This window comes from Amblyomma maculatum, chromosome 1 (genome assembly GCF_055883805.1).
Source record: "Amblyomma maculatum isolate TAMU_Amacu chromosome 1, ASM5588380v1, whole genome shotgun sequence".
NCBI classification, from domain to species: domain Eukaryota; kingdom Metazoa; phylum Arthropoda; class Arachnida; order Ixodida; family Ixodidae; genus Amblyomma; species Amblyomma maculatum.
Genome location: NC_139344.1, coordinates 233,330,073 through 233,354,282, shown reverse-complemented (window position 1 = coordinate 233,354,282; position 24,210 = coordinate 233,330,073). Strand labels below are relative to the sequence as shown.

The window sequence follows — 24,210 nt, the reverse complement described above, 5'->3', positions numbered from 1 at the left end:
AGCAGTGCATGTCTTCAGGAATCGTATACAACGTGAAAGCAGTGCATGTCTTCAGGAATCGTATACAACGTGAAAGCAGTGCATGTCTTCAGGAATCGTATACAACGAATGTTCCATGGTTACTTCATCAAAAGCTGCAGTGCACAGATTTCGGTAGAGCAAACTTTACCTTCACTTCGGCATTCCATGAAGTTTGCTCAAGTGGCATTTCACTGCATCAGAGTGCTACCTATTGGTACAACTCGAGAACAAAGCGGCAGGTGGCCCCTCAGGAAGTGCTCCAGCCAATTGAGTCGGTCTATGTTATGACGTCATAGTTTGTCAAGTCGCAGTAGGTTAATTCCGTTATGCTACAGAATAGGGATTAACCGCAGGTTAACTGCGGCATCATAAAAATTGGTGCAAGTTTAGCTAGAAGGCCCTCCTTTGAGAGGCATGCCCCTTTGTTCTTTAGCAGATGTTTGGCCTAGCCCCCAGTTTAGCATAGTCGTCAGCATCATTACAGTTATTTAGAGTGCTCTTAAGAGGGAAGAATAGTGTGCATGGGCTAGCAGTTCTGTGGCAAACTGTGTGAACGGGCTTCAGTAGCTAAGACAACAGCGGAGGGCGACTGCTGAAAAAAATGCTGGCCCTCCACACGTATCGCGCTGGTAAGACTGAGATCAAGCAGGAGCAGTTCTGTGACAACTCCAAATGCTTTTTCAAGGCCGCGCTGGGGTGCTACGGACAAAGGTTTAATGGGCGAAGTGCAGTGAACGGATGAACAAAATAGACGTGATGTGTGTGGTGTGCCAGCAGGTAGAAGAGACTACAGAACATGTTCTCTTTTGTCTAATGCTCCAACCACAGCATCAGGCCGGAATGGCGAAAGCCATTACAGCCTGATGCTGTGATTCTGCGAGATTCCCACCTCGACAACTGCTTGATGGCAATCCGGCTGCCACAGTTGCAGTGATAATAGGAGACAGTTGACATTGTTTGGGATGTGGAAGCAATCGTGAACACAACAAAGCGCCAACTTGCATTGTGGAGAGGCACCTTCGTGAAGACTAATACACTGTAGGGACACCTACGTAATTTAGCTAGGACATTTATGGAAGTTTTTTCATAAGGACCACCCATTGCAAAGGGGAAATCTAACAAAAAATTCCAAGAGCACTGCAGAATCTGTCCTGGAGAAATACGAGAGCCTGAGCGTTACTACTGCACACGGTGTATCACACGCCCCTTGCAGAGCTTTTGCTGCCAAGGCCAAGGCTCGTGCCACACTGTTGAAATTTTCTTTCTTTGACGCGTGTTCATTACAGTGCACATTTAAGCGTGGAATTGGCAGTACAGCGTCATTCTTAACGCGCAGCATTCCAATAGCCACATGACATTCTGACACAAGCTGAAGTGGAGGCAACACACACAAACTTTTGCTTTTTTTCATTGCGCCGCTGCGCTCTTCCAACGCCGTCATCATGCCGCCGTCCTCTCCCATGACATCACGTCGCTAGGATGTGCCATGGCATCAGTGGTGGCGTTATCCATGGCAATCATGTTGGTATGACATCACCACGAGCGCACCCCTTTTGCCACTCCATGTTGCCATGGAGACAGCAGGAACGCTAGAACTAAGATATGTTTGTTACGTGCCCGGCGAGGCTTAATCGGTTAACACACTTGGCTGGTGATCGGAACGGTAGGAGTTTGATTCCCGGTGGAGATTGTTTTTCTTAAAGGCTAAACAGAACCCCGCTGTGATTTTATTGACAGGCTGAGTGTAAATTTCTGTGGACAGAGGCACACTCATGAGCCCTATAAAGGTTTCTGCCTTAAATGTCCAAATCTCATCCCCATGCCCTGCTCTCCTTGTTTGTCTCTGACAGAGAACAGAAGCAGGAAAGGAAGAAAAAGGAAAAGCCTAAGAAGAGGAGCAGTAGGGAAAGGCACCAAGGATAGACTGCATGTGGGGCCGTGCGGGGAGGGCGGTAGCAAGCGGACACAGGTGTTACAGAGGGCAGGCTCTCTCACCTTCTTTGGCATGATTTAGCTCTGCTGCATGTTATCAGGATATGTGCACATGCACCTGCGCAGTTGTCACCATTTCAGTGAAAATAAAACCATCCGTGGCAACGTGGCACATGGAGTCATGCTGTGTGAAGGCATGGGTGCAACCAATGTGGAGAGTCGTGCCCAGAATGCTGCATGTATACATGAGGTGGGAGCCACAAGAACATAGCTGGTCTTAATGCTCCAGGAATTCTGTCTGCAATGCAGCCAAGGTGAAGTGTGATGCTTGGAACTCTGTACGTATACACGAGTCAAAATTGCAAATTTGCAACGGGTTGAAAAAAAGATGAAAGTTCTCTGGAGGCTCCCACTAATGCGCTGCAAGGTCCTCAACACTGTGCCTATAAAGCACTGTAACTGTTCCACAACATACAGTCGTACTATCGTCAATTCATTTGTGAACTTTCTAGCATTGACCAGTGTACACTATGAATATGCGGCTGCTATGATGCATTTAATTATGCCTAGTAATGGCTGTTTAGCACACTTTGGTAATCTCGGAGAAATGCCAGCTTAAAATGCATTTGCATGGTGGGTTGTGGTCCTCTAAAGATATCATAAGCCTCATAGCGTACCATAGTAAGGCCTGCTAAGTCAGTGAGATGTTAGCATGGCATGCTTTCCCTATCCGATAAGATTCCCAAGCTTGCTGTACTCGTGAAAAAGTTATGTTCAGAAGAATGCTAGTTAACCTGAGCTAGAATACTGTCAGTGGAACTTACCCAGAGTGCTAAAGGTGCACTAACTTGCTTATTTTCCAAAGAAATTGATTCGAAAGAAGAGGCAAGTCAGTTATATTGGAGGAGTTTTTTCTTTGCAATAAAAGGAAGGTTACAGGGGAGGAGCACCCTTGTCATTTCAGCAATAGCTTTGGAGTGCATGTCTGGCTGGCTGGCCACCTGGCACGTTACACTCTCCGCAGCACTTTCATTTCTTCACTGGGGCACTTCGTGCTCTTCCAGTAAATGAATGTGTCTAGCAAATTCATTGTAATCCAGAAAACACGTTTTTGATTTCTGATTTTAATATCACCAATTCTGCTAAAAATCATGAATAATTAACAATACACCATATTTTAAATGTAAACTAGCAACTACAAGCGGGTTATATATTCCACTGTGTAGGAAGAGAGGAAGTGTTTAACATCTATAGCTTCCACACCATTGATAAAACAAGTCCCCATAGTGCTGTCCACATCATTTGCATAGTGCAGCAAACAGTTGTGGAATTCTTTCTGCATTTTGAATCCACTGAAATGCAGCCACTGTGGTTGGCAACCCATAGACTCAAGCCCAACAACAGAACATCACAGACACTACAGCAGGTTTTGAAAAAAGTGTCATTGTGGCACTCTAAAAAGCTGGTATACAAGTACTGGAGACTAAATTTTAACTCATTTTTATTGCACGCATGTCTTTAGGTTACATATAAAAATATAAATCTAACCACTCTCACGAAGTTGAACACAGATCACAGAAACAGGGCTGCAGAGGTCTAATACAAATGCAGTACTGTTCTCAAAATCCTTGGAATGCTTGCAAGAGACTTGCTGTTCTGTGAATTCCATAAAAAAGATGCAGGAACAAGAAATATCGGCACTGACATGCCATTTCTGTAGCAAGGCAATGTACAAAACAACTTAATATGGATGCATGCAGCTGGCCAGTTCAATATTTTCCGTGCCACAGCAGAGTTTCAAGCCAGTCATGTCAACCTCCACCTTGTGTATGGTAACTTTAGACATTCCCTGCACAGAAGCGTAACCAGAAAGAAAAATATTAGATTGAGCAACAGCATGTGACATTTTGCCTTATACGTTTATAAACAATGATTTGGCTGAAGTGTGCACCATCCAGCAGACATTTATTGCACCTTTCCCTATATCTACCCACAAATTCTTAAAAGAACTACAATTCATTATTATTTAAACACACACTAAGGGTAGAATACTTGTGTTGCTTACATGGTCTTAAAAGTATTCCTGATGCTAAACATGCAAATATTCGAAGGCTCTAGCTGTGCACTAAGTGAAATGGTGTAATTAAGAAGCAGAATACAGAAATTGCATATTTTTGCAATGGTAAAACTTTACTGTATTACCGGCCACTGCACAAAAGTTATTTCTTGTAACTCTGCTTAACAGGGGGAAATGCTGGTGCCGGCCGGTAGTAAAAAAAAATTTTTCTCATAAAACATATACTTCCCTCCGGATGCATGGAAAAGTAGTGTAATATAGTTGCCTTCTCAAGCAATATAAAATTACACACAGACATTGAACAATGTTTGGAAAAAAACTCCAACATTGTTAAGTAAAAAAAAAAGCGCACTATGTGATGTCAAGGTGAGCAAGCCATAAAAGCATTTTCGGAAACTTCAGGTGCTGTCCTAACTGTCCACTATCACATCCAGAGAGGTTACACTTTTAGAACTCTCTTCTTTTTTTGTTGTGTCAGTCTTTAAAACCAGAAGTCAACAATCAGCTACCACAGTGTTTGCGCCGCTCACGTAAAGCAATTTCATTTTTCCATCAAGCATAAGCAAGCATAGCATTCCTAAGGGAACATCATTGTTCGACACAGTCTTGCGCTCATTATAGCATAGCTTGAGATTTATTTGTTCTGTTTTTGGAGGCTCATGACATGAAAATATACCCCAGAGCTCTAGTCTAAAGAATGCAAGCCATACTGGGAACTTGGGACCAATTCAGGGATGTATTGATGAGCATCACGAAAGGCTTGGAAAGGGATGAGGCTATTGACACAAGTGATGTCAATACATTGCAAAAAAAAGGTTTCAGCTTCATTAAAATACACTGCAGCAGTTATTAAGCTAGTCTCGCTTATCCACGCCAAACAAGCCAGTATTGTAGCCTTGGCTTCGATATTATGATCGTGTGGCGGCTTCGCAGCCAATGAGTGTCTATGTGCATGGTACGGAAAGTATTAGAACAAATTATTAAAGGTTAACTATCTTTCTGGCAGAAAGATGCAGAGGTGTAATTAGAAAATTTCAGTGCAACATTCACAGAACTGTATTAAAGAATGCCTTACAGTAGAAGGTCCTTTCGCAATGCTCTGAATAAAGCATGCAAGCTACTGAATGGGCATGGCATTTGAGCGGCATGGTTGCAGTAATTGAGGCTGTGGTTCTGCAAGCATGAAGCCAAGACCTATTCTTCATAAAATGTTTGCACTACATAGATGCACAGGACTCCAAGTGTGAAGCAATGCTTCCAGAAAAACCATTCTGTTTTCATAGGCTTTCAATAGCTCTCTGAATTGCATAATGACAATGAATTGCATAACAATTACCCTCTAGTAACAAACAAGGAACATTAGGTGTAAAGGTAGGAAGCCAATAACATGGCAGTATAGTATTGTATTTGTTGACGTGTTACTTTTTCACAAAACCATACCTCAAGCTACATGAGGCAACTACAGTGAAATCTCGTTACTATGAACACCACATTAACAAACTTTTCAAATTAACGAATTTTTAAAGAATCCCCGGCAGATTTGCTATGTTTTCAATGTTAAACTATTTCAGAATTATGAATTTCAAAATAGCGTATATTTCAGAATAACGAATGTATTTTATTTCTTCTATAATTTTGGAACATCAGTATTACGAATTCGGCTTGGAACTTGGCAGCTTGGAACTCTCGCGTGAAACGAAACAGAAACTTCCGATTCTGTGTGTATGGTCCGTGGGCTGTAGCTGTCATCATCAGGACATCTAGAACCAGCTCCTAGCGCCACCATGAAGCTATGGTTTATTACGCAGTAGCCAGCAGGCCTAGCTGCCTGCGTTGTTTTCTTCCTGTGTTGTGTGATATATGCGGCTCGGTCATTCGTGCGTTCGCATGCGCGCGACGATATTTTTATTTCTTTTTTGCCACAGATTATCTTATTGCGAAGTTTGTGCGAGATTGGCGATGATATTAGCCAGCGAAGTGCCACGAAGATATGAACGTAGCTGCTTTCCCTGAAAAAGTGATTCGGCTTCTGCAGACAGCTAGTATTGCCCCATCGACTGACGCGATCATTATGGAAGACAGACAAGCTTTTCAAAGATCAGGGAGCATTGAAAACGGGGTCAAAGAGAACTTCGATGTTTTTTTGTTTTTTTTTTTTGCACATGGACGAAGTCCGTACTTTCATCGCTCTGTGCAATCACGCACGCAATGAGGTGTTCCGGAAAGTGGAAGGTGTATGTGCTGTAGTGGTGTAATGTAGTGCGCGGTCGTGTTTGCTGCATGCAGCAGAAGAAAATATTTGATTTCTTCAAATAAATAAGCTTTGGAGTTAGTGCAACATTTTCACATGAGGTTTTGGTCGTCTACACACGTGTCTACTGCCAAGGTACGTCATTTTCATACTTAGGTTTGACCACTGGCTTATAATCGCAGATTTTTCATTACAACGATATTTCAAAATAACGAACGATTTTTTGCGGTCCCGCGGGATTCGTTATATCGAGATTTGACTGTAGTAATACAAGGGTCTTGCATGCTTAAGCTAACAACTCAGCATATGGCCTTGGCATGTGATTGCCCAAGTTCCGGACAAAGATCACAACATGAATCATCTTGCCAGGTTATATTTTCTGGCCTAATTACAGAGGCCCTCCTATCGTCCTCATAATTGCCATGACACATGTGTGTCATGGCACATGACACATCATGACACACTTGTGTCCTGATGGCACATGACACAAGTGGGGTTATGATGTGCCAAGTGGTTGGCAGGATTCTAGCATGATTGCTTGCTTTTGTGGTGACAATTTGACTGCACTCTCCTTTAAAAGCCCCATGTGCACTTCCACAAGTGGATTTTCCCTGAATATTTCATAGCTGACCAAAGCAAGATGGCGGAGCCCTCGTGCTGTAAAAATTGTGAAGGCGGCACGATGAGTGCCATGGTTGTGGGTGTTAACCATGGAGCACATTTATGAAAGGACCAAAAAAAAAAAAAAAGTGCACTGTGAAGCATGTGGTCAGCCATTTTATATTCCTCACATGTGATTTGTGGGAAAGTCCAACTTTAGCATCATACAAATATGATCATTCCATGACACAAACAACGGAGAAGAATATAAACAGGATGCCGTTATGGTGTTTTCCTGACAAACTCTAACTTTAGGAGAATTTGCTCTCACGGTTTTGCCACCATCAAAGCCAGCATGATATTCAATTGCAGCCTAATATTCGGAAATTCTCGAGTATCAATTTCTTGACTAAAATATGAACTGAATAGCAAACATGTTTGATCCATATTCAAAACTTCAAGTATTTGCAAAAACCTACAGATCAGCCATCATGAAACTCAAATGACCACAAACAAGGAACAAGATAGTAAAATACATCCACAATTTAAGAGTGAACACAAGGGGCATCCTTTTCACCAGGGAAAGTAGGAGAATGAGGAAACTTATGAAATTCTGGTGTGTCAAACCAACTCCATCATAAGTGTGCCTTTCCAGAACCTCATTCAGTCAAAAATGCAAAACAACCATAGTCAGAGGAAGCTTCAAAACACAACTAAAGGATCCCCATACTGGCTGGGTTGTGTACAGAAGTACACATCTTTGTCCACAAAGCAAGATTCGAAGCATCCTGAAAACACATCACAGTTGAGTGGTTTAAGTAAAAGAAAGGTTTGGTCAGGGAGTAAGCAAGAGCCACTCGAAGCCAAATGCTCTTTCTCTAAGCAATAGAAGAGACCATTTCCCACCTCAACTGGAACTATGAAAACATAAGTACACAAAGACTCCAACACACTAATGCAGGAGTTTTAACATCTATGAGGAATGGACTAGGCCAAAGCATAAATAGACCTTTCCAGTAATTCCGCCGCGCCATCGAGCGGCCGTGCAAAGCCCCCTGGGAAAGCGGAGCGGCGCCGCGCTCACGTCTCTCCAATTCTGCCGGTTCTAAGGCGAACTTTTTCTGCCATCTCGGCATCCTTGCTGCGCTGCTGCTTCCCGCTGTTTTCTTTTACATTGTGCCCACCATTCCTTTGCATCATGCTGTGCAGTTGGGGGTTGAGTTTTAAATCTACGGATCATCAGCCGACACAAAAAAGTCCAGTGTTCGCCCACAGCAGCTCCCCGTGGCAGCGCGCGCATGCGCAGTGCGGAAGCAACCCTTCTCTCCACATCTAGAGCCCATCAGTGACTGGAGCAGCACGTTGTCATGGCTACGGAGCGTCTGCTGTAGCGGCATGTGCTATGCACGGCAACCTTGGCTTTACATGGCGTAGTGAAGCTTTCGCTTCAAAAGTCATCAAAAAATTGCATAAAGACTAGCAATTAATTATGAAAGCAATTCTTGGCTTGGTACATTTTGCAAGGAAGCACCAACAATGTGCACGAGAAGACGTATGACGGCAGAAAGCAGCAGCACAGCACACCAACATGTTTGCCAGCAGCTGACGCAGGTGGCGATCGCTCTGTTCTCCCATCATGCTTTTCGCGGATCCATCAGGGGATGGCGCGGCACTGCAATTTCTGTTAAGGTCTATTGAAGGAAACTTCAGATCCTTACAGCACTTAGCCAAGAGAGCAAGGTTTGGCAAGAATACCTGAAAAATCAAGGAGATATAGCTTATGAGTGGGGTAAGCAAAAATAAAGCTGCAAAATCTTTGATCAATGTGATAAATGTTTGATTTGTATCACACTGATTAAGGATTTTACTTTGATTTCGCAAAGATTGATCAAAGGTCTTTGATAAATATGACACAAGTTTTTGTTAGTTTGCTGTTTTGTCCTTTCTACTATGCAGGAGGGTAGATTGTTGCCAGCACTTCCAGCTGCTAGTGGTGCTCTTCTATGTGAATATGCTACAGATATTGTCTTTCTTCCGAAAGCTATTGCTAGCTTAGCTGCACAACTTGTAGTTTCCTCAGCCCATTTTCGTTGTCACTTGTCTTCCATTAGAAAATGGCAGCCATTATGATGATGAGAACCAGCCAATGGCTGCTTCTCTATGCCCTGACATGATAGCAAGCAAGCAAGCAAAAGAAAAGGGTAATGGCTTGATGAAAGGCAGGAAATGAGAAACTATCTCTACAGTAGGCTGGTAGGTCCTTTGCTGAATGCAGAGCAGCTAAATTTCTATCGTCAGGACGTTATCCTCCGTGCTTGCTTAACATTTGAAAAAAAAAAAAAAAAAAAGTATTTCAGAATTGCTCCACTGCTTTTTCTTCATGGTCCAAAGTATCTTGTCCCTCTCACCCAGTGCACCCTTTTTCTGTTGCAGAGCTCCCCCTCTTTCTAAAGCTTATTCATTCACTCCAGCAAAATGCACACCACAATGAAATCTCAGAGTCAGACCCAGGTGTAACCAAGAGTATGCAAAATGACATCTTTTGTATTTTTGTACCTGATGCCTAACAGTTCAAATGTCTGTATATGAGAGCAACCAGTAAACCACTCTTAGTTCAGGATGTGAACACCTCCACTATTAGCACAAGGATACAGCAGAATATAAAAACATATCTGACATCACAAATGGTGGCATTCTATACCACCAGCCCTTTTACCTGTGACCTGTCGAGAAGTCTCTGGATGAAGACTGCCTGTGACGGGCTCTTGGTGAGGGCACAGAGAAAGCCGCCACCGCCTGCACCTAGCAGCAGCTGGCCATACACATATGGTTTCAGAAGCAGCATGAGGCGTCCAATAAATGCTGGCTCACAGCCAACAGCTAGCACTTTTTTCAACTGCCAGTAACGGTCCATCCACATGCCAATTTCCTCGAGGTTTCCTGAGTGAAGATCAAAAAGCAGAACTTGTATGACCACCTACAGCGACCTGCAATCAAGCTTTTGATACATCACCAAGCTTTTGATACATACATGTACCGGGATATATACAGAGCATCCTAGATAAATGTACCTAACTAAAGTTTTTCAAAATATGGTGTGCCTTAGCCCCGTGATATCTGCTGAGAGCTGTTGAGAGTCTGCCATGCTAATCTGCAGTATTTTTCTTGTTCACTTGCGTTAATTACTATTTAATTCGTTTTACAGAAAAGAAAAGGCGCAGTATCTATTACTAGCGGGATCTCGCTATCATCATCTCGATAGAAAGAGCTTTTCACGAACAGGGGGGGGGGGGGGGGGCATATCTATTGGTTTGAGAAAGAAATTGTAAATGCAAAAGTTGTAGACCGGCTCGAAAATGGCTAGCTGCATTGTTTCCTTCAAGCTATGATTCTTGTAGCTTTTATTGGCCTTTGTATAAAGTGTGCAAAATACAAAAACAACCACGTGACAGGGCAGCAACTCCAGCACTCCCACACGACCGATCAAGTAATGAAGTCCTCTTTTCTCTGTAATGCTGCCCCGAACTGGGTTTGGCATTTTGCGCTGGTGAAGAGGTATGCCAGCGACTGCCAAAAGTAAGGTGTAAAAGCGAGCGAGCAGAAGAACATGACGATGAATTTCTCTTCACCTAAGTGTTCTGGCAGTAACATTTACTCAAGGCTGAGTTCCTTTCTTTTTGTAGCTTTGAGCATTCGAACTTCATTTGATGATTAGAGCACTTATCTGATAGGAATGAGATGTTTACGCCAAGCCACTGCCGCTTGCGTGGTGTGCCGGTCATGACGCTCCACCAGAGCTGCCTTCCGTTAAAAGCAGCGCCCGCTCTCTTTCTATGGTGCGTAAGCAGTTTCAGGTAGACTTCTCGAAGCAAAACCATAGCAAAATGCCGAACCCTGTTAGGGAGAGCACTGCAGAGATAAGAGATTTTGTTGCTTGATCGGTTGCCCGGGCCGGAGCACTGATATTACTACCTTATGATGTGGTGTTTTTCTTATTTTGCGGGCTTTTTTTTTAAGGGGCAATAAAAATAAAGCCACATAGTCGTAGCTTGATGGAAAAAACGTAGCTAGCCGTTTCTTAAGCCGATCAACAACCTTTGCATTGAGACTTTCTTCCTCGAGCCAATAGACAAAAAGTTGGGAAATTTTTCTTGAATATTAATTAACGTAAGGGAACAAAAAAATACTGCAGACTAGCAAAGCCAACTCTCAACGCCTCTCAGTAGATTTCATGGGCTAGGATGCACCGTTTTTTCAAAACTTTGGTTACATTTAGCTGGGCCATCTTGCACCAAGGAGTTCATCAAACAGAAAAGCCACTCTCTATGTTCAAGCAGAGAGAGACTAGCAAGTAAGTACTAACAAATAGGCAACTTCATGGCTGAATCACAGTTAGGGAAGCTACAAGAATAAAGATTTGGTATGGCTTGTGGGGTTTAATGTCCAAAGGTTACTCAGGCCTTGAAACACATCGTAGTGGAGGGCTCCGGAAATTTCGACCACCTGGGGTTCTTTATTGTGCACTGACATCACACAGCACATGAATGCCTTGCTTTTTGCCGCCAACGAAAAACGGCCACTATGGCTGGGATTTGATCCCGCATCACTGGACACAGTAGTCGAGCACCCTAACCACTTAACCACTGCATCACTGTGGTGGGTAAGAATGAATAATACAAGTCAACGTAGCAAACCACAAATGGTGAGCTTCAACTTAAGGGCCTAAGCAATGGCTTTGGTTTGGTTTGGTTTGTGGGGTTTAACGTCCCAAAGCGACTCGGGCTATGAGAGACGCCGTAGTGGAGGAGTGCGGAAATTTCTACCACCTGTGGTTCTTTAACATGCGCTGACATCGCACAGCACACGGGCGCCTTGCTTTTCGCCTCCATCGAAAAGCAACCGCCGAGGCCGGGAATCGATCCCGCGTCCTTGGGCACAGTAGTCGATCGCCATAACCACTGTGCCACCCTGGCAGGGCTAAGAAATAGCTTTGAAGATTGTCAGTAAATGTGTTCAATTCAAAGCATGCATACTTTTGCATGCTTACTTTTCAGCACTGACACTAGGTAGGTGCACCTGGGACAGAGCCGGCAATTTACTACAGTCGAACCCGGATATATTCGTACTCGAAGGGGATCGCGAAATAGTTCAATATATCGATAATTCGATATACAGAAATCGGCTTGAGAAGCCACTTGCGATCGTGAAAAATGATACGATATTTGTCGGGCAGGCAACCCACTCGCATAATGAACCCACTCCCCATTTTTGCCCCCAAGAATTTGAAAAAAAAAAAAAAAATGTTCGGTGGCGCGTTCCTCCCTTTTGACCGTCGCATCCACAGCTCATTTATTGGCAGGGTGCCAGATGCTGCGCAGCGATAACGCCACAACGTGTTTATCTTTTAACTACACTTTTCGTAGATCCTGTGGTGGCAGGGAGCGAACTTGGCAGAGTGCCCGCATGATGGCTTGATTGCACAAGCCGTGGTTCGATTTATCGTGCCGCGCTTGGGGTGGGGCGGGCGTTGTCCATTGCTACAAAATCATTGACAAGCGTGACAGCTGCAAATGCCGTTTGGAGCGGACAATGCTAAAAGCCGGTGGCATGACCGCAGCCGACCGCGTGCTTTTGTTAATTCATAGATACAAGAATAAACGACTCTCGCAAAAAAAAACAACTGTCACTTCTTAACGTCTGCAGCTGCCATAGCTTACGCTGCGCCGCACGTTCAGCCCGACAAGAACTCTCGCAAAAGAAAAAAAAAAAAAATTGCCGCTTCTTAACCTCCGCAGCCGCCATAGCATACGTTCAGCCCGACGGCAAGAATAAACAACTTGCAAATATATATATGTATATATATATAGATCTGCCGTTTTTTAGCATCCGCGGCCGCCGTAGCTTACGCGCGTTCAGCATGACGACACGAGACGCTCATCGCACGCCAGCCGCCGTGCCCCGCGCAGAGCGTTCACAACACACACTAGACTCTGGAGGAGCGTCTGCCATGGGCTGAGCTGGATTGTCCGCGCATGCGTAGTGCGTGCTGCTGCGAACGAGACCGGGAAAGAGAGAGGAAGGGGAGAGATAAAGATCAGCAGAAGAGTGGGCACACCCTTGCGCTTCGCTCTATTGCGTTTTTCCCCTCTCCCGAACACCACGGCTGCATTGGTTCCCTCTCATTCCTTCACATTGATTGATTGATTAAAACTTATTTCCACCGATTTAGGAGGCCCCCTACTCCCCGCTCCTGGCACGCAGGCCTGAGGAACGGGGGCTGGAGCCTCCGCGACTAAGGACTGGTGAATATAGATTGGTTATTCGCGGCCCCAGCCGCCAGGCGGACGGCTTTTTGCTGGTCAGCGGAGACGTCGCTTCGCAGCAGGGTTACCCAGGCTTCTCTACTTTTAATGTTGTCCCTAGCGCCCGGAGACCTAGGGCATTCCCAAAGTATATGGTCGAGGGTCCCCCTCGCTTCACAGGCTTTACATTTATCATTTTTTCTCTCATCTATCTGGGTGTGCAACAACCAGACAGGATTCGGGAAATTACCGACTTGTAATCGCCGCCAGGCTATGGCCTCTTTATTACTTAAGCTAGGATCCGGTGGCGGCATCAGATGTCTTCCTAATCTATAATTTTTGATTATTTCTTTATAGGTTTGCAAACGTTCGTCCATCGCCTGGCAGTCGGGCAGCTCCGCGTTTGCCCGGAAGTAAAGATCTCGGGCTAAATCATGGGCCGCCTCGTTGCCGGGGACGGACGTGTGTGCTGGGACCCAAATTAGGGTGATTTCACGACTTGCAAACGTCACGTGCTAGCGCGGCAGCGATCACCGCAGATACGCGCGCCTTTGGGGGAAGGGCGCAGCACTGCCCTAGACCAGCCGTCGCCGAGCTGTGTCCTCTCATTCCCTCCGCGGTGGCTTGAAAACGTCACACGGCAATCGGCCGAGGTGATGTGATCGTCTTTGGGGGAGGCGCACTGTCCAATGTATGGTATGGAGTTCGATATATCGAATGACCGGAGAAATTGAGTTCGATATACGACGCAGCTTTCCTATACTTTTACATGGGATTTTCAAGGGGATATTCCGCGAGTTCGATATAACTAAAATTCGGAATATCCGGGTTCGACAATTTAAAAAAAAACACGGTTTTCGAAACTTGCATGATTGCTGATTGATTACTGTTTCCGTTTTTTTCTCAAATGTATTTGCTCTTTGGGCAATAACGTGATGCTGCGGCAACACTGCAATTCAGCTTCCACAGTATTTTCAGTCTAAAGCTGGGTGCAACAAGCGGGGAATAGTGCCATACTCCAGGTGAGGTGCTTCCTGCAAAAAATGTAGGAATCTCTGGCTCGCCACTTTTGTTCTCGCGAGCTTGCTTTGGGCATGTTTCGTTGGCTGGACACGGACAAGCTGCATGCAAGCAGTGTGTACTCCTTCAAGATAAACACGACTAATGACACAACTCTTTTTTTTTTGTGGTCACGTCTTGCGTGCCCAGCTAGGGGCCATAGTTCCAGTCGATTATGCCAGAGGCATTATCAATGGTGAATTGAATATGCAATACTCGGCCCTCTAAAAAAAAAAAATTTTAACCCGCAGAGCACGACTGCCACTTGCAGTGTGAGTGTGGCCCAGAACCGTGCTTTTTACGCAACAGGTAGTACCAATGTTATTCTCAGTAAAAGCAGGAGCCAGTTTTTCACTATTCAGTGCTTCTTGTTGACAGCAGTGGGCGGTGCAGTGAAATATTCTATGCCAATTTGCAGTCTTCGAAGTCTGGCTGCTTGAAATATTCACTTGTGGTTTCAAGCAGGTAGCCAAAGCAGGAAAATGAGGCACCACAAACGCTGCTGTGAATTCAGCAACACCAATTCAGACATCGGGCCAAAGATTCCAGAAGTGTTTTGGAACGCTGATGCCATCATTTTCTGCTGGGTCTGTCTAACAAAGAGAAAAAAAGGTCTATTTGTCACAACCACGGTGATGTCATAATGAGTGACAGGGAGCCTGGCACTATCATTCGTTGCAAACAAGACATCATGGCTACACTTTTGTAAGGGGATAGTCGTCTGCTCTGCAGCTGTCTTTGCCACCACCAGATGCAGTTGGACTGAAAGGGAGGTAGACCGAAATCTGTGCACCACCACCTTCAACCAACCAATGTGCTGAACAAGACCCGTGAGCCCGCTGACGAGCCTTTGCTGCCATCGCCGGCATTCAGCAGCCGGTTTCTATATAGGCACTTGCTGGTGAAAATTGCACAACGAGCAATCGTGCCAACAAGTGGGCATGTGGGTGCAGCTGGCAGTAGTAAACAAGCCAGACAGCAACACATGGTGTATTCACACGCGGGTACAGTCGCAACCTGCTTTTTTTTTTTTTTTTATTCATTCACGGCCTCAGTAGCCAGGCATCAGGGCGGTGCTTGCTAAACCAAATTACATGCCTTGTTTGAATCTCGTGCCAATTATTCGAAAACTTGCATACATATTCGATTCGTTCGAAATAATTTTTAACACGCACTAATTTGTTTATCAAATCGAATGGTAGAATATTCAATCTGCTATTCAAAGATACCGAGCATTCGTACATATTTATATACAACTACAACAAAGGAGAAATTTTAAGCCTTCACTTTAGCAAAACCAAACTGTTGTTGACAAAATGAAAGTTTTTGCTATTATCAAACATTTTAATGATCTCAGCGAGCTTAGTAAATGACTGTCCCTGTTTCTAGTCAGTAGTGTAACCACCTGCAAATGGTAACTCTAGTGCTAGTTTATTCAGTTCCAATCCATGCCAAAAAAAAAAAAGCAAAAAGGAAACAGATGTGATAAGCATTACTTGTTTAAGTTATCCTTTAGCAAGAAGCATCACAAGCAGAGAAAAAAGACCACACCATTAGCAGCTCATTTCTGTAACGTGAAAGGGCCACAATGAACACATTAATATTACCTACCTTCAGCTAGGAAAGAAGCCAACAGTCGGCGAGGCCAAGGAAAGCGTAGGGTATGTTACTCTATGTTTTTTTTTTTATGTTTTCTTGGATAATCAAAGAAATTAGTAATGTAATCTTGTTTAGGGGAAGATAATTAAACACAAAGTAGCAGAAAAAACAACGTGCCGGTGGTGGGATCCGAACCCACGACCTCCGAATATCGCGTCCGGTGCTCTTCCAACTGAGCTACATCGGCCGCTGTCCCCCCTGCTACTTGCTTGGGTATTTATGTTATCTGTATACGAACCTTGAGAGTGTTCACCAGCGCCACCCTCAACCATAGCGGCGGACGTAGAACGTCCTTTGTTACCGCCAGCGTCACGTAGAACGTGATCAAGAGCGAGGGCGAAAGCTGTGCTAGAACCCTCTTACGCTACCTATGGCTTCAAGACTGCCAGAACCGAGACCCCCGTAAGCTACAAGCAGATCAGTTAAGGGGAAATGAGGGTGCTCGTTATAATACATGAAGGAAAGAAGCCAACAGTCGGCGAGGCCAAGGAAAGCGTAGGATATGTTACTCTGTCTTTTTTTTTTATGTTTTCTTGGATAATCAAAGAAATTAGTAATGTAATCTTAGTAATGTAATCTTGTAGTAGCAGAAAAAACAAAGTGCTTAAATTAAACACAAAGGTCTTGGGTTCGGATCCCAACACCGGCATGTTGTTTTTTCTGCTACTTTGTGTTTAATTATCTTCCCCTAAACAAGATTACATTACTAATTTCTTTGATTATCCAAGAAAACATAAAAAAAAAAAACATAGAGTAGCATACCCTACGCTTTCCTTGGCCTCGCCGACTGTTGGCTTCTTTCCTTCATGTATTATAACGAGCACCCTCATTTCCCCTTAATTGATCTGCTTGTAGCTTACGGGGGTCTCGGTTCTGGCAGTCTTGAAGCCATAGGTAGCGTAAGAGGGTTCTAGCACAGCTTTCGCCCTCGCTCTTGATCACATTCTATGTGACGCTGGCGGTAACAAAGGACGATCTACGTCCGCCGCTATGGTTGAGGGTGGCGCTGGTGAACACTCTCAAGGTTCGTATACAGACAACATAAATACCCAAGCAAGTAGCAAGGGGGACAGCAGCCGATGTAGCTCAGTTGGAAGAGCACCGGACGTGATATTCGGAGGTCGTGGGTTCGGATCCCACCACCGGCACATTGTTTTTTCTGCTACTTTGTGTTTAATTATCTTCCCCTAAACAAGATTACATTACTAATTTCTTTGATTATCCAAGAAAACATAAAAAAAAAAAGACAGAGTAACATACCCTACGATTTCCTTGGCCTCACCGACTGTTGGCTTCTTTCCTTCATGTATTATAACGAGCACCCTCATTTCCCCTTAATTGATCTGCTTGTACCTTCAGCTAGTCACATAAGTTTTTCTCTTCTGCAGCTAGCAAAAATGCTACCGTGCATTAAAACACATTCTTAGCAAGGGCAAAATCAGCAAACTAGTGGCTCATACAACTCAATTACCCTAAGCTTAGCAACATCTCAATCCAAACGAGGTCACTGAATCTGCATGTAAATGCATACCTGAAACATTCTTAGCATGGAAAAAATAAAGGAAAAAGAGTAGAAGCTTCAGACAACATTTTGTTGTCATCAAAAGCACTGAAAACTTGAGTGATATGACTTTTGTCATAATTTGCTTTTAGTCTCATGACTGAACTAGCTAGCATACTAATTCCGAAAATAAGGCCACACTTTTAATTCTTGACAATTCAGAGTGATAGGCAAAATGCTAGTTTGTATATGAAGTTCATGTGTATTAACAGGCACTAAAAATCACAGATGCTGCAAAAAACAAGGCTGTTAGCATTATTACTGACTTACCTTTCAAAAAAGATTCCTTAACGCTCGTCTTGCACTGCTGAAGAAGCTCCTTAAAGCATATTACAACTGTGCTGTCTCGGGTATACCAATTCCGGATGACTGTCTGCAATGATAACATTAATTTGCTCATAGTAAGTTGCAAATGCCCAAAAAATGTTTACTACCATCATTCACTGCTGTTTCAAGTGTGAATGCAGCATGAGAATCTATTTTGTGGTAATATGTGCTCATATACTACGTACACAGATCTTTCACTTTGCAATAAAATGCTACAGTCGAACCCCACTGGAATGAACACTGCTGCGATGCAATATTTCAAGTTCCTCGTCAGCTGGCCATAGAAAGCAATTGGCTAAATTTCTTGCCACAATGAACCATTTTCAGGGAGCGTTTCCACTCAACCTGATGTTTGCTGAGTGGAGATAGATTTAAAAATGTATCTGACAATAAGGTGAGTATAGTGCCGCTTATCTTTGCACTTCTGTAGGGCCACTCTGCTTTGTTTCACTAAGAACTTTCATTAGTATTGATATGTGCTCCTACTGACCTACCCATTCACTCACTGACACACACTAAGGCTGTTATTGCTCTGTTGCAATGAAGATTGGTCTGGCTGCCTTATGACAAGGTGTAGGCGTAAGCTCCTGTATTTTTCCAAGCCAGGGCCGGAATCAATCTGCATCCTACATCACATGAGAGCATCAAATAATGCAGCACATTTCTTCTTTTACTTGTGATTGCACACTGCACTCAACGCTAGCATGGTGACTGTGTCTAGGAAGCAAAAGCTTTTCTTTAGGAGGCAAGGCAACAATATTCAGAGTCATCTAAATAATAATAATAATAATAATAATAATAATAATAATAATAATAATAATAATAATAATAATAATTAGTTGACAGGAAGGGAAAGATGCAGTATTTGTCACACTTGTTTCTGTAGACACCTGAACCACGCCGTAAGGGAAGGGAAAAAGGTGGGAGCGCAAGTGGAAAGAGAGAAAGAGGAGCCATAGTGGAGGGCTACGGAGTGGCTTCGATCACTTGGGAATCTTTAACGTGCACTGACATTAGTACATGGACGCCTCTCTCTCTTGCGCTTCCATCTAAACGCAGCCAACGACGGTTGGGATAACGAGGCATCAAACGGCAGGAAAAAAATGAAATGCTGCAATGAACTTTGACATTTCGCAGAGCACACGCTCACTATTCTGAAATTAAAAGATGCAACATCCAAAGCTCTTTCTTCTGGGTGTCCACAATACAGAAGAAACTGACAACGAAATTGTGATGAAATAGCCCACTGGGCGAGAATTACACCACGAAGCTAAAAGAAAGGAAAAAAGAAGAAAACAAAAAACCAGCTGACTAACTTCTTTGTAAATAAATGATGTTTTCGGACTGTGTAGCCCAATCTGACGGACTAATTTCATCTCAACGAAATTTTGCTTCAACAAAATTTTTCGTGTGCCCAGTCAATTTTGTTGTAGCGACGTTTAACTGTATTATACTAATAATTCCAAATATAACAATCCTAAACTAGAATTCAGCACCAGAATCTGCTGCACTAACCTAGGTCAATATAGCAGTGCAAACTATTGTGCTGAAATGTGCTAAACTGACTCGACTAACGAGCATATAGCTGTAGGCCATTTGGCAACACATTACTGAAACAGAGCTGCAACACAGCATTACACAAGACAACTTTGTTTGTGGCTCTTTGTTTTGTTAGTGTTACACTTTTATTACAGCTAAAAACGAAAAAGCTTTTATTCAATCAGTTTAAACCCCAAATTCAGGCCAACTGCTTCTTTTTGACTGCTTCACAAGTGAGGTACAGCATGCACATAAAAGATTCAAAATATTACTTTTTCTTTTTCCCGTGGTATTCCATTAGAGTTTATGCCTGTGTTTCTTGATATTTTTGTCTAATGTGTTGCATTTTGTGCATGCATGTTATTCAATACAGTACATCAAAACCTTCTATATTTAAATCATGTATATTATTTTTATACTGGTGCTACATGTTTCCATGAAATTAAATATAATTGCTTACTGATCCCACTGCTTGTACTAATTATAATGCATTTTTATATGCCAGCATGCATGCTTTTCTCCTTTTTCTGTTCCCCCTTCACTTCCAGCAAATTTGCACATCACACTGCTTCTGAATGCGGTATAACCATGTCCTACTGCTTCAACACGAGGCTCTGCAATAGAACATGCAAGGTACAAAAAAAAATGAATAACTTCCACCTGGAGCAAGTTCTTGGCTAGTCGGACTTTTCCAGTGTATAGAAGAAGAAAATGGTTGCTTAGGTGACGACTAAGCTCCAACGATAAGGGCAGCATTTCAACGTCCACATGAAGCGGGAGATGAGGCTCTGAGAAGCTGTGCACGAGCCCTCCCATCACTCCTCCCGCTTGATCTTGCCAGCCACCTCCTGTCGTCAGGAGTTGTTCCACATGCAACACCTATTAAAGGTAGAACCAAGAAATCTTTTTAATGGCTGGTCAAAAGCTCTCCACAATTATTGCGATGCATTTGGCTCATGGTAACAGGATTATTGTCTTAAAAGCTTTTATAAAGACAAAAGAAAACAATGAAAAGTGAAATTACTTTCTTTTATTGCTGTACATATTACATTGCAGACAAAAACTGTGCTTACTACAGGACCGTCTACACAAAACATAAAGAGCTAAAAATAAGTCATTTTCAGCAAAAAGATGAGAATGCAAGACTACAGAATTTCCTCACAATTTCTTTTCTTGGAAACGACAACATACTTTGTATCATGACAATTATTTAAGAGTATTAGTTGGGATTTTCAGTCTAAAAATCGAAGATAAAAGTAAGCCAAATTCAACCTTTAAAATTCAGTTTTAAGTTGACCAAAGCATCAGTATCATTTACCACATGTGTCCCAGTTATCTGGCTACTAATAGGAACTAAAGAAAGGCAAAAAAGGAAATTAGGACTCTGGAAGACGGGGGTACAAGAAGACGGTGCTAATGTTAGATCAATAGTGCAGTTGTGCATTTTGAGGTATTACTCCACTACTTTACATGCTTCTGCAGACCAGTAGGCTCCAGGAGTCAGGCTGGCAGGTACAGAGGGTCATAAAGCAGCTCACACCTGCATGCCGTTAGCTCCGTGCTTTCCTTAGCTATTTTGTTAGGACTGGTCATGCAGCCCCACCCTGGAACCGTTCAAATGGGTTTGTTTAAAATTAATGCTGTAAACTGCAGGCACAGAGGTAAGCCAACTGAAGAAGGTCAATGACTTGGAAGGCTGCTTCCTCTGGCATACTATCCATTTCCGACTAGTTACTAGAAACATTATCAGAATGCTGGGAGCTTTTTGGTATCAAAAGAAAAGACGACTTTACTCTTAATGCAGTGACAAATGAGACAGTACACGGGCACTGTCTGAAGAATGAGGAACCGCTACTCTTTGCACTAATTAGGTCATCCAGGCTTACAAGGTTTCATAGCAAGCAAGCTTTGGCCTCGTGTTCCTGATCACTCCGTATGCCAGTGACCACCTCAGTCAATTTGTAAATGAATTGTAAACAAATTGGGCTGCACATTATCCGAAGAAATCGCATACTTTGCTCCTGCAACATGTCAGATCACAGAGTTATTAGGAAACTCCACTGGAACGTAGAGGTTAACACAGCTGATCAGAACAGTATAACAACCCTCGTCACAAAAATGTCCCTCCTAGCAAAGCTTTGTCAATTGCCAACACCTGCCCAGGTCAGCTGCCTAGTCACACAGGCTTTTCTGCTGCATTTAAGGACAATCACTCAAAACCACGCACAGTCATGCATCGTGTTCTTGCTACCTGGATGATTAAGCAGCATTTCTGGCATTGTCGGCAACATGCTGACCATGTGAGGCTCTACCTTTCCTTTCTCTCCATCTTGTTTTTCTTTCTTTTTGTGCATGTGTTAATTATATTACTCTTCTTCTGATTGAGGAAGAAGAAAACTGTCAGTTGCTAGTCAACGCTGTGTCTGTCCCTCTTCTTGTCTAGTGTGTTTGTCTGCGTTCGTGCTGTTCCTCAGAAGATCCATTATGTAATTTCTGCTCCTTTGTTTCATGGCGACGGCATTTCTTTCAAGAAGCACAGCTCAAAGTATGAACATTTTTGCATGTATTACAGCAAATTAAATGACCAGGCTAACAGAGAGACATAACGGCTGACTTTTGACTTGACTGCACAGGGGTACACGTGCACTCTGCGATGTTAGTGCACGTGAGGGAACTTCTGGTGGCTGAAATTATCCGGAGCCTTTCACTACACTATCACTTTGGGCATAAACTAAGAGAAATTAAAGAAGCAAAAAGTCTAACCCCTATGAATGAGGTGTGTCCAGAAACTAATGGGAATGAGAGTGCTACGTCCCTGGGACTCTTGCTCAGCAGGAAATGCAAGAAGGACACTTAGTTTGGGCTTTCAGTACTACTGCAAACAAAATTTGAATACCATAGGCAGGAATGCTGAAGTGTCTCTTTGTGTCTTTCAACGCCAGTTTACCCGACAACATTGATTATTTCTTCTTTTTTACTTGTTTGTTTGTGGCCATGTCAAATGCTTTACTTCCGCAGGGCACACAGCTGAATTTTGGGAGGCCAGAAGAAAGCATTTACATAGTCAAAGCTAAAATGTTCTGCTCTCTACATGAAACCCAAGTGATTGAGCTCTCTAACACTAAAGAAAGGTACCCTTTTGCTAAAACCAATGTACATAGTCGACACTACTCTATCTCAACAACAGAGTACTGCAGTCAGTGACCAACATAAAATGGCTGCTGATGGCAGCAACCTGTTTCACCTGTAATGGTATCATGCCAAATGCAGAAAGGCTAATTCACAGGTTAAGGGCATGTACATTTAATCTTTCCTTTTTTTTTTTTTTTTTTTTCAGTGCTTTCCAAAAGGCGCCGAAGCTACTCTGCTGAAATTGCGAAAAAAAAATGTCAGCTTCATGGAGCATCAATGTTGGGTATTCAATACAGCTGAAACACAACTGTTGTACCAAATTTACCACAACAAAACAGGCATTCGAAAGGATATATACTTACATAGGCCACATTATGTTTCTGCTCGCACAGATCATTGTTTTAAAATTTTGGAATACAGTGCCAGAACTAACATGTATGCCAGCTCCTTTCTTGTTCGATCCATCAGTGAATGGAATCGACTTTCAAGTCATCAAATGTGCTCCATAAATGAAGATGTGTTTTTTTCCACTCTGTAACCCCCCTGCTGTAGCGCCCTCGGGCTAAGCGGGGTAATCATTGAATAAAGAATAAATAAAAGAAATAATTTGTTCAGCAGAGATATTACAGCCACTGCTCAAAATGCACAAGCCTCTAGTCATCATGCACACTGGGCGGAAAGTGGGCAAGCAGCGAGACAAGGAGACAGAGCACCACCGTAGAACTATGAAAAGGTATGAGGAACTAGCAATTTAAAGAGAAAACACTTGGAATTTAAGTATGCAATTTTTTATTGGAGAAACGAAAAGCTTGCTGTCAAAAATGACCAATTCCAGAACGGTTTTGTTAGAAATGCTGCACGAAATTGTTACTGAGAATTGTTTTCTATAAATGCATGCGCCCGTTTTTATGTATTAAAGTATGATGCTAAAAACTAAAATAAGCGAATATGATAGTTATTGCGCGCCGTCAAAAGTGCTGTACCGAAAACTAATAAAAATCTGAGTGGCCAGGAAGTAATTAGACATTTTCAGTATACAGTAGCATCCATTTCAGGTTCAGTACTCAAGGCTGTTATGGCGCAGGGACATATGTCCCTGTGCCATAACCGGCGAAAGTTTTAGTGAACTGTGGTTACTGCTCCATTTAAGAAATTAAAAATACCATCAAGTGACAAAAGTCAAAACCACATCGGCAACACGAAGTGTGCATACAATTTTTCATTTCCACCACTCCCTCAAGACATGCTGTGGTCAGTTTATGGTCCTTTAACAGACACTGGGCTAGGCACAAACACTTTGTGACAAAAAAAAAAAAATATAGATATGCAGGCACTGATCTGAACCACAAAAAGACCAGCTTTAGGTGTTACTGTGATATATTTTGGCATGTGCTACCATGGTTTGCAAAATATTTTTTTCTCGCAATATATGCCAGCACCATTTTCTGCTGCATTTCATAGTCCTAGAGTTGAGATGTTCTCTACGTGGCATATATTTTAAATGGCTTGCACAAGATGCAGGCTAGTTCAGAATGACAGTATGTGGAAAAACTGATACTCTACCCATTCTTGTACAGACTAACGTTTAGCAAGTGAGCCAGACTTCTTGAGAGGGAGTGATCATTTGAGACGAATTTCGGATAACAATCTACGAAGAGAAAAACTGCTCGGTACTTCTCAGCTATATTATGTCAACATACAAGACTTGTGTGAGCAAATCAAGAATGAAATAATGCTTCAATAGCCACAG

The 24,210-nt window shown here is 43.0% G+C and overlaps 1 protein-coding gene and 1 non-coding gene across 3 annotated transcripts in view; one reads left to right on the top strand and one right to left on the bottom strand.

Annotated features, from left to right (window-relative positions):
- Window positions 1–3,057: 3,057 nt before the first annotated feature.
- LOC146205900 (L-fucose kinase-like) overlaps window positions 3,058–24,210 on the bottom strand; it is a 94,260-nt gene continuing 73,107 nt past the window's right edge. For both annotated transcript variants that reach the window (XM_084590565.1, XM_084590566.1), the window contains 4 exons: window positions 19,989–20,207; window positions 17,733–17,835; window positions 9,598–9,821; window positions 3,058–3,802 (listed from right to left, as the gene is read on the bottom strand). In XM_084590565.1, the coding sequence (XP_084446691.1) occupies window positions 3,695–3,802; window positions 9,598–9,821; window positions 17,733–17,835; window positions 19,989–20,207 (654 nt within the window). In that variant the 3' untranslated portion in view covers window positions 3,058–3,694. The remainder of the gene's footprint in view (window positions 3,803–9,597; window positions 9,822–17,732; window positions 17,836–19,988; window positions 20,208–24,210) is intronic.
- On the top strand, window positions 16,977–17,049 carry TRNAS-UGA (transfer RNA serine (anticodon UGA)). Its single transcript has one exon. It is a non-coding gene; the product is annotated as a tRNA-Ser (tRNA).